General features: G+C 37.2%; 1 protein-coding gene across 1 annotated transcript; it reads right to left on the reverse strand.

Moving 5' to 3' along the window:
* Positions 1-4,411: 4,411 nt before the first annotated feature.
* LOC126604861 (uncharacterized) lies at positions 4,412-10,404 on the reverse strand. Its single transcript, XM_050272173.1, has 3 exons — positions 5,865-10,404; positions 5,722-5,797; positions 4,412-5,638 (listed from the first exon to the last, which is right to left on the reverse strand). Exons 2-3 carry the CDS (start codon positions 5,729-5,731, stop codon positions 4,479-4,481), a joined length of 1,170 nt encoding a protein of 389 aa, XP_050128130.1. The 5' UTR covers positions 5,732-5,797; positions 5,865-10,404; the 3' UTR covers positions 4,412-4,478.
* Between the last annotated feature and the right edge of the window lie 767 nt (positions 10,405-11,171).

Genomic DNA, 11,171 nt, shown 5'->3' on the forward strand with positions numbered 1-11,171 from the left:
CAAGGAGAGAAGATCATAAATCACAAGGAAAGATCCAAGGAGCAAAGGAGGTGACTTGAAGGCCCTCCACTTGGGTGAATACCTTGTGTAAACAAGGATGAGCTTCAAGGGTAATGAAACCCAAACTTTCTCTTCAAAGAGTCATATTGTTCACCATTCACTAGGCTTTGAAGTCATGGGTTTTAGAATTGTTTTTAAATGCATGCCTACCTTAAAGTGTTTTATGTATGCTTATGTGTTCAAATGTTCTTGTATGTTCTTAGCTAGGACACAATGTTTCCTTTAGAATACTCTAAGATATGGTTTGAAAGTCTTTGACCAAAACATATGAATATGACTGAGGAAGAATCTTATAAATCATATTCACTAGAATCATATAGAGAAGTATCACATTGGATAGTAAACATGAAATAAACTATCAACCAAGGAATATGGTTAAGAGTATTGAATTAGAGAAGGACTGTATTGTGTTGTAGTTGTAATTGAAAAGGTTCTCCACCTATTTCTACTTAGCTTGGGTAGCCATGACATACTGCTAAGTGTCACTCATGGTTTGTGGAATCCCTAAAGATTTGCAATCACTAATCTTCATCAAAGGGAGAACTAAAAGTTAGTATTAATTCACAATCGATTAGTAAGAGTTACAATCACCCACTGCATCACTAATTGGAACCTTATGGATCATACAACGTGTAAGGATAATATTGAAGAAATATAACTGAGATGGAATTAGCAATTAAATAGTTTAATTGAGTATATACAAAAGGTTCGGATTGAGTCTTAAATTAGTTTCGGGTTTCAAGGCTCAACGGGCTTATTAAGCTTAAGTTATATGACAATTGAAACAAATGAGTAACAAACCCATCCACACTAGGGTAGCTGGTACAAGAGGAAAGGAAGAAATTTAAAGTTTGCCACTCAATTGTGAGTGAGTATAAAAAGAGATTTATAGCTCTTTCCCCATTATGGTTTCTTTGAGAGAAAAGAGGGAAACATTTCTCTCTCTTTTCTTCTAAGTTAGCCGGCCATCTAGGAGGAGTTTTACTAGCATCAAAATTTCTCATATTTCCTCTATCTTGTCTTCTGTAATTGGTACCAGGTGGAATAACCGGTATATAACAAATAAATTTTGAGACACTACTCATGACATTGCATGGAAGGCTAAAAGAAGGGATTTTCCCATTTGAAAATATATACTTTCTTTTGAAGATAACCCCTTTCACAGTACACTCTCCCATTTATTTTTATTTCTGGTTTTGATTTTGGGGAGAGGACAAAAAGAAGAGAATTGGCACATGGTCTAGATTATAGAGTAAGTAAAGTCACTACCACTCAATGAGGACCAAAGAAACATTAAATTCAAGAACACCACTAGATTTGGATGATTGGAAAAATGATTTTTCAGAGGCCATAAAGATAATAGGGAGAACCTCTGACATCATAGTGAATAATTATCCAAGGATAATCCTAAAAATACCATGAATGTATGACAGTTAAGATTGATAGGAGCATATTTATGCGCCTTAGTTAGCTAGTTCTTATGCATGTTTGTTATGTTTTCTTAGTTTAAAGAAGTCTTTTAAGCTAGTTTCATGTGTTTTCGGGTTTTAAGGGCATATTACATAAAATGATGCAATTTGGAGCCTTTTGGAGCAAAATGGAGCTTGGAATGGAAGTCACATACTTGGAGCCAAGGGAATGGACGAGAATGAAGATTTAAAGATTTGAGGATTCCTAATCAACGAAGGATTCCTAATTGAAGAAGGATTCCTAATCAACGGAGGAGTCCTACCTAAGGATGGATTCATAGTCAAAGATGGATTCCTAGAAGGATGAGGATTCCTACTCAAGCAAGGTTTCCTACTTGACGAAGGAGAATTAAAGTCAAAAAATCAGCTCAAGTGAAGAAATCTTATCCAAAACATCATCCATAACTTTATCTTAGCTTATCTTATCCAAACAAACCTTATCCTATCCTATTTTATCCAAATCTGAATTCATTGATATTGTAGCTGCAAAGTGGGGTTCCTAACTAGATTAGAATGCTTAAAATTAGATTTCTAGAAGCCCTATCCCTGCACACATAAGGTGCCGCACCTATCCCCTTTCTAGAACCTGTTTTCCTTGCCTTGCAAGGCTTTCTAGAAGCCTTATCCACCCTATCCCTTACCTGCCGCACCTAGGAGGCCTTTTCCCATTCAAAATCTGATTGTTTTAAGCCTTTTCCTGATGGGTTTTAATTATACAAGTCCATATCTGATTCACCTAGGGTTTTAAGTGCCTATATATACTCATATAAACCCCTAGATCAGATCACCACCTCTCATACACATCAATTCACGCCAGAAATCATTCCTTGCTCTCTGCCGCACCCTTCCACCACCATATTCCATATTTTCTGCCCTAAATCATCCCTAGCCGCACCACCCATCAACCCTAAACACCATCACACATCCCCCATCCATTCTACGCCATCCATAACCCCAAAGAACCTGTCTAAAGTCCAAGTGCCGCAGCAAGGAGGAAGGGAGACTCGTGGATGCACCTGCTGTCCAAATTGGATCGTCTAGGTGTTTTCTTTCCTTGGTTTTTAATGTCTAAATTTATGTATCTTTGCTTTGCGAGTATGAGGAACTAAACCCCCCTTGGCTAGGGGGGGATTCGAAACCATGATTATGCTTGCTATATGATTTGATTACTTCTAATTGCGTTTCATAAGTTGTGGATTCAATTTACTTATCTATATGAATTAAAACTGATTTGTGTATGTTGGTTGAGAGTGCACGCTTAATTTTCATGCATAAGTTTGATGCTAGAATGTAAGGGAATTTCACCTAATAGTTATGAACTTATATTCATAAGTAGTAAAAGTTGTTGATCACAATTGCGTTAAGTGAATTCCTGGCATAAGTTTCATGCGCTTTCATAGTTACGAGTGCCTCGTCAATACTTATGATTTCCATTTAACGTAATGATCTTTAATTGTATCTCTATTATGCGCTTTCATGTAGGGAACTTTTGAGGAATAATTTGGTTGCGATGCGCTTTTTCCGTCCAATTCATTGATATAAGGGAAATCTGAAAGTTAATTTAAGCGGACCTAATTAACTTGGAGTGTTGAGTATTCATGGTTTATTGAATTGCAATTAGAAATCGTTTTGTATGCATGTATAACATGTGTGGAGAAGAACCCCTTAGCTAGCCTTCCATCCATTCTCTTTTACCAAATTCGTTTTAAAATCTGCTCTAGTTTACAAAGTTTTGTTTTGTTTTTAAATTCGTCCAAAATCAATCCCCCTTTATTTTGTTGAGTCATAGTAGTTAGAAATCACTTTAGTTTGTGTTTTCAAGTGTCTTAAGTCAAGTTAAAACCAATTTTCGTCCAAGTTGTGTTTATTGTTCAAAACTGCCCAGATTGTGGTTTTAAGGCAGTTTTGAGTGTTTCTGGGCTGTTTTGAGTCTTTAGGTTTGTTTTAGTGTTTTAGAGTTTAGTTTTGCTTTCTTTGAGTCTAGTTTAGTGTTTTAAACTTGTTTTTACGTATTTGAGTCAGTTTTCAAGTGATTTAGCAATCCCTCCTAATCCCCGGTCTAGAACGATCCCTACTTACATACTTTGCTACAATTGATAAAAAGAGGGTTTAATTTAAGTGCTAGTTAATATCATATCAAATTTTGGCGCCGTTGCCGGGGATTAGCAACTTTGCTAATCCCTTGGATTGTTTTATTTCAGTTTGTTTAATTTGTTACAGATTCTGACCATTGTTTTGTTTTCTTGTTCTTAGGTACTAGTTTATGACTCGGAGTTCTCATCCGATTCGTGAACACATCTTGGACTTTGACGACGACTTTGAGCGTGAATTGAGACGAAAGAGAAAGAATCCAGAGCCTAGTGAATCAAGTTCAAATTCAGAAGCCGAGTTTGAGTCTGAGGAAGAGCAACCCACGTCAAGAGTGGGTGAAGTGGAGGAAATCATGGCACAAGACAATCGTACGATCAAGGAGCTTTCGGCTTCGGGGTTGGACAATGCCGCACCTCTATGTATTCAATATCCCGCGGCTGCTCAAGGAAAGACCGAGGAATTCGAGCTAAAGTCAAGTTTGTTACACCATATTCCAAAGCAAGGAAGAAAATATCGGTGATATCGGAAATATCGGTAGTCCGAAAACACGGAAATATCGATGGAAATATCGGTAAAATATCGATATCGATAAAAATTACATGGAAACCACGGAAATTGTAAGAAAAACTTGGAAATTTTTATTGAAACTTTGTAGGATGTTTATTTAGTCAATTATCTATTAGTTTATCACAAAAAATTGGAAGGAAATGCATTGCATGATGGATTTAACATTATCAAGTTGATTATATAGCGATCTGACAAACATTATGAGTGTAGAAAATATGTAGTAATTAATGAAAGAAGTCTAAACACACCATAATCATTTATATATAATGAATTAGTACAATATTTTACACTTTAGAACCACATAGAGTTCCTATGAGGTTCAAATTTGTCACTATCTTCATCATCTCTATGTGTAGAATGAGTGTATTGTGAAGAGTAGTTATCAAATGATAAATCCCCAAAATAGTTTTGCATGTAATTGTTAATATGCCACCCATATGGATCCGAGATTGGTTGAGGTTGTCCATAAGAAAAATCATTTGAAGATTGAGGCTGGGATTGATTCCATGAGTCGCTCGATTCCATCCCAACAGGAATGGGATATGAAGGGTAGGGAAATGGTTGGTTATGAGGATAACCATAGTTACTACTTCCCAATCCAACAGAGTCTGAAGTTCTAGATAACGAGTCATCTTCTTGACTTGACAAAATCTTTTTGCCTCTTTCTCTACGAGTATAGTCCTTCCCTATGGCACCAATTCCTGGTCCTGCCCGCCTACTGCCATGGTCATCATCCTGGGTTGCATGCGTGAAGTTTGCCTCACCAGTGAAGGGGCTCATATATCCGGGAGGTGGTGGTCCATAATAGTTTCCATATCCACCACCACTACCTCCAGCTCCACTACCTCCAGCTCCACTATGTCCTTCATCATTCCCACCTCCGGTGGTAGGTGAGTCTCCTGATCTTGTACTAGAGCTATCATTAGTAGCAGCACGATGTTGTGGTTGTGTAGGATTGGAAAAAGGTGGAATTCCAGTGTTGCTTGGTCTTGGCTGCAAAAGTTCTTCGAAAGAGTCAGCGCTGCTAGATCCCACCTCCTCCTCTAATACTCTTTCTACATTTATCCCTTCATTACGTGCTTCTTCAGCAACTCTGGGAGCTGGGTTGCCTTCATCATCATCTAAATGAAGAGGTCTAATCCATTGAAAAAGTTGGTTACCCTCCGTATCATCATCTTCACCAACAATATCAAACACATCTAGTGGGTCACCACGGTCGACATGATCGATTTCTGCTTCCTTATCTCGAATTTGAAGCTTCATGTTGTAGTAGCAATAAACTAATTTTTCCAAGCTACTATGAGCCAACTTATTTCTTTGCTTTGTGTGGATGAGTGCAAATGTGCTCCAATTTCTTTCACAAGCAGATGAGGAAGCCGTTTGTGATAATACTTTTATTGCTAACTTTCTCACAGTTGGTGCATCGGTCCCATACATGATCCACCATTCAGCTACAATGAAAAATAATGTTGATAAGCCTAATAACTCCAACAAATTCTATTATAAACTTATAGTGAAATATGTTTATACTCACTAGGAGACATATTTGTTCGAGCAGCAACTGATGTTGGTTCTCCAAATGTTCTTCTTGCATCTTTAAACCATGTTAGCTGAATACAATAAATTGTGTTAGTTTAATCCAACAAAGTAATTATTATAATTTAAGTAATTGTGTACCTCATTTCCAAATTGGCCAATTGCTGGTGATGCAGGGTCTAATTTATTGTATACATTATGTACAGCACGTATAAGGTTACTGATGCGAGAAATTACTTAACACACAAATTAAACCCTCTTGTTGACAATTGTAGTATATGTATAAGTAGGGATCGTTCTGGACCGGGGATTAGGAGGGCTTGCTAATAACCTCTCACTTGACTCAAAAATATAAGAAGAAACTTAAAAACACAAAAGTAGGCTTTAAAACACTAAACTAGACTCAAAGAGTTCAAAACAAACTTAAGCACACTTTGATACAAGAAAATAAATGGGGGGTATTGGTTTTGGTTGTGATTGAGATAAAAAGTAAAACTAAATATATGGTTGATGGATTAGCTAGAGATTCATTCTTCACACATGACACACTTGTACATGAATTGATTTCCAATTGCTTTTCAATAGATTATGAAACTCAACACCCCAGATTAACCGTGATGCACAAATTAATCCTCAGATTTTCCTTGATTTATTGAATTGGATGAATGCATACGACAATCCAAATTATTCTCCAAAAGTCCTCTACATGAATGCATAATAGAGATACAATCAAAGATCATTACGTTCTATGAAAATCATAAGTGTTAACGAGGCATTCGTAACTATGAATGCATGATACGTTTACCAAGAATTCAATTAACGCGATTGTGACTAGCAACCTTCACTACCAATGAATATAAACTTGTAACGATTAGGTGAAACTCATTTATATCCTAGCATCAAATTCATGCATGAAAACTAAATATGCATCCTTAATCAACATACAAGAATTAGTTTTGAAGAAAGTAGTTAATTGAATTGCATTCACAACTTATTAAATCACAATTGGAAGAAATCAATTCATATCTCAAGCATGTTCATGGCTTCGAACTTCCCCCTAGCTAAGTAAGGTTTTAGTTCCTCATACTTGCAATTAAACAAAAACAATTGATATTAAACATAGAAAAACAAAGTAGAATACACCTAGAATGCTCCAACAACTCCAATGGAATGGCTAGCACAACTCCAAGCACTCCTCCTTCTTTGCAAGCAGCGGCACTAGAGGTTTTGGACGGTTTTGGGTGGTTTTTATGGTGTAGAATGGATGGGGAATGGTATGGAAATGTTTAGGGTTGATGGGTGGTGTGGCTAGGGGTGATTTTTGGCTGAATTTGGAGAGAATGGTGGTGGAGAGGTGTGGCTAAGGCAAGGATAAAATCTGTTCTCCATTGATGAATATGGAAGGTGGTATTTATAGGCTTGAGAGAGGACCACTTCATATCCTTTGCATGTGCAGCTTGTGTGGGTGTGTGTTGGCATGTTTCCTCTTTACATTTACACACACATGCTTCATCATTTCAACCACAACACACACACATTTTCTGCCCTATTTTCCTTTACATTTACACACACATGCTTCATCATTTCAAGCACCAAACACCCACATTTTCAGCCAATGTTTCTCCTTTCCTTTGCATGTGTTGTGCCTTCTCTTCTAGCTGTGCATTTCCACTTGCTCCAAAGAAAAATGAGTGTAATCATAACCCCATTTGCTGCTGAGTGTTGATGACAAAGCAAAACACAAAACAAGTGCCTTTTATTAGCCAAATCTGCTTAGCCCGTTTCTAAACCTTTCAGTGTTAAAATGCCCATAACTTCTTCTAGAAAAATGATATTAACAATCTGTAAATTGCTCCAGAAAATAGACATCCGTAGCTTTCCAAGCATATAAGGCTCATTCTCTCATTCATTCGGAGCTGTTCGTAACATGCTTCCAAAGTCAGCTAATCTGCACAGGCAGTTTTGACGAATTTGTTGGTTGTCCATGTTTCTCTTTTGCACATGCCTTTCTTGCTGTTTTCTTCTTTGCATGTGTGTGTTGTCATCTTTGTTTCTCCTTTGCACATGACATGTGCTGTCCATGTTTAGATCCCCTTTGCATTTGCACACACTTGCTTCATCATTTCAACCACAAAACACACCATTTCCTTCCCCTTTGCCGTGTATGTCCCTTTCACTTTGCATGTGGGCTTCTTTGCATGTGTTTTCTCCCTCTCTTGCCTTGAGTTTGCATGTGGGCTTCTTTGCATGTGTTTATCCTTGCAATTACACACACACACTTGCACACATAAAAGCCCAAAACGTCCATCCTCATGTCTCCATGTTTGCACCATCCAATCTTAGCCCAAAAATGCTCCAAAGTGCTCCAAAATGCACCTTCTTGCATCCTTGGCCCAAAGAACCTACAAACACACAAAAATGGCTTAAACTACTAACATAACTAAGAACTAAGAACATAAATGCACGAAAACAAACATACTAAGTCGTATAAATATGCTCCTATCAAATTCCCCCACACTTAGCTTTTGTGAGTCCTCGAGCAAAACAAAGAAACAAAACATAAGAACAAAACAAAACCTAAACCTTCCAACATTTACCTTAGGGATTTTCAATGCAACATGACATGCAAAAGATCATCATAACCACATATTTTGGCCTTCCCTACCCTTGAGCACATACTTAATCATAGTCACCACATACTAGTTCACATATAACCAATTAAAACGATGTTTTGAATGTAGTAACATGCCTTGGAGAATTTGCTCAATTCCTTACAAGATACACTCTTATTTTCACTCTGATTTTCTGACTACTCACCCTACACTAGGTGTATGTGAGAAGATTGATGTAAACATGAAAACGAACACTCACATATGTTTATAGCAAAGAAAGTAATTTCTGGAGTTATTAAGCATGTATAGATATGATCTCATGACTGGAATGCTACTACTTAGATGCGAGAACCAGGGACACCATATGCTCGTACCAATCCCAAACTCCACATATTGAAACACATAACACTCAAGATTGAAGTTAAGGGTTGTAACGGGGTTAGGGTTGATTGGCTAACAATGAAAGGTAAGGAAACAAACGTTTTTAAAGCATAATAAGCAAAGTAATGAAATTGATGCTTAGAATTCCCTTTGAATGCAGCAACTAACTTTAAACACAATGGGGTTATTCATTCAACTTTTTAGGGCCGATTTCAACTTTTTGGACCCTTTCTACAACAAACAACACTTGTGAGCCTTTCCTCACTTATTTCAAACTCTTTTTTTTTTTTTTTTTTTTTTAACCCGTGCCTTATTACTTTCTTTTGGCACACAAAACACAAAAATCTCATTCCCCCACACTTGTTTTCTGCATAAGGACAATCAAAAGGAATTCATTTTAAGTCATGCTTCATTATGCTTTAAAAACAAGGGTATAGATAGTCCTAATCTAGGCTAGGTAAGGGAAACGTGGTTTAACAAAGAAAACAGGCTAAACAAGGCTCAACGGGGTTAAACTTAAACAAATATGCACGGGATAAGCTTTTTGGCTCTAGTTCACTACACAACTTCATCTTGAATATGTGTTATGCAAATCAATGTCATGCTTTGAATGGAACGGGCATAAGTTCTAGTATTTGGAACTAAATGATGAAACGCCTTCTAAGTAGCAACCAAGCAAAGAATGATGAGATCATGCAACGACTTTAGAAAACAAAAATGCACAGATTAATAACTCTCCAAAGAACGTATTAGGCTCAAGTCTCTCAAGGTTGTAGTGTTAGTTTGAGTTCCTTCCTTCAAGCATGTTACAAAAACTGATTTTTTTCTTTGTGATTACATGTGAATTCGTAAACTATAACTATAACCAAGCATAAATCAAGAGCATATCAAACTTCCATCCATGTTTATAACTTTCTTTAACAGTCATGCAATTAAAAACCAAATCCTCATTATTTGTGTTGGAAGGTACCCTAAGACACAAACAAACACACAAAAACAACTCTTTTTGGCTTTTTCAAAACAATTTTTTCAAATTTTTGTCAAATTTTCGGATTTTTATGTCAAAACATACTAACATGCTTAAAAACACACTAAAAACACTTAAAACAGCAAGAAACAACATTGTAAGTGATAGGTGAATAAAATCCCACGAAAATCATGCAACAGCAACTTGTTTACCCCCCCACACTTAAATATAACATTGTCCTCAATGTTTCAAACATAAACTCACACAAAAGCAAACAAACAAACAACGAGGAAACATGATAAACATGGCAAAGTAAAAGCAACAGAGAGGAGGGTTAAAGAACGCAAACACCTGGTTTTGGAGTCGGAAATTCCTAGGTCTTCTTTATTTCCATGGGTTGCCTCCATCACTAATGAGAACTCTAGGCATGCCAAACCTAGCAAAGATATTAGTTTTCACAAAATCTGCAACAACCTTTGAATCGTTAGTCCGGGTGGCTTTGGCTTCCACCCATTTGGAAACATAATCAACAGCTAGCAAGATATAAGTGAAACCAAAAGATGGAGGGAAAGGACCCATGAAATCTATACCCCAATGTCAGAAAACACTATAATGCAAATAAAAATAAAATAAATAAATAATAAGAAACAAAATAAAGCAATTGGACTGAAAACTTCCCTAGTTTGCAGTAAAATCAAGCGATGACCCCAAGCTAAAATTCTGCAATCAACTTCAAGGGTGGAAAGAACCAAAAGTTCCTGCAAAGAAAAGAAATAATTCAGTTAAGTAACGCAAGAAAATTGTAAAAAAAATGCAAACGAAAAATTGAAAATCACAATAAAAGACAATGAATAGAACTAATAAGTGATCATTGGTCGTGCTTGTTGACTTTCCACAGCTTTGATCTCGAACTGATTTGGAATTCTGAGCGAGAATTGCACAGTCTGCATTCTTCTCTGCTTGTTTCCTCTGCACAGCGGGCAGGCACAAGGTAGAGGTGTTGGTCTGTTTCTTTCTTCAATCTTTCCAAGTGCCCACCTCTTGCTTTCTTTCTCCTTGTCCCTAGCTGAATTGTCTCCACATGCTTCGAGGTATCATTTTCACCTCCCTTACTTGTCCCCCAAGTAGATGTGGTAGACAAAACGGAAGCATAAGATGAAGAAGATGAGTACTCGAGAGCAAGGCTAGGTAAGCAATCAGGAAGGGGTTCCAGGCAGTTGGCTCCAGATTGGAAGATTGATACCAAGTGTTGGCTGATTGCTCTCTTTCTCCTTGTCGTAAAACAAAGACAAGGAGAAGGACAGGGAGAAAGCATGATATGAGATACTCTTGCTTTCAACCTTTATGATATGAAATACTTTTGCTTTGAATGGGTTGTTCGCAGGAGTATCCCAAGGAATGAGGAACACTGAGTAACTTAGGAGGATTCTTTGGGAATGCATTCTCGGAGATGAAGAAGTGTTGAGAGGGTGTGCCTTTGCTGTGGAA

Source organism: Malus sylvestris, chromosome 15 (assembly GCF_916048215.2).
Source record: "Malus sylvestris chromosome 15, drMalSylv7.2, whole genome shotgun sequence".
Lineage (NCBI taxonomy): Eukaryota > Viridiplantae > Streptophyta > Magnoliopsida > Rosales > Rosaceae > Malus > Malus sylvestris.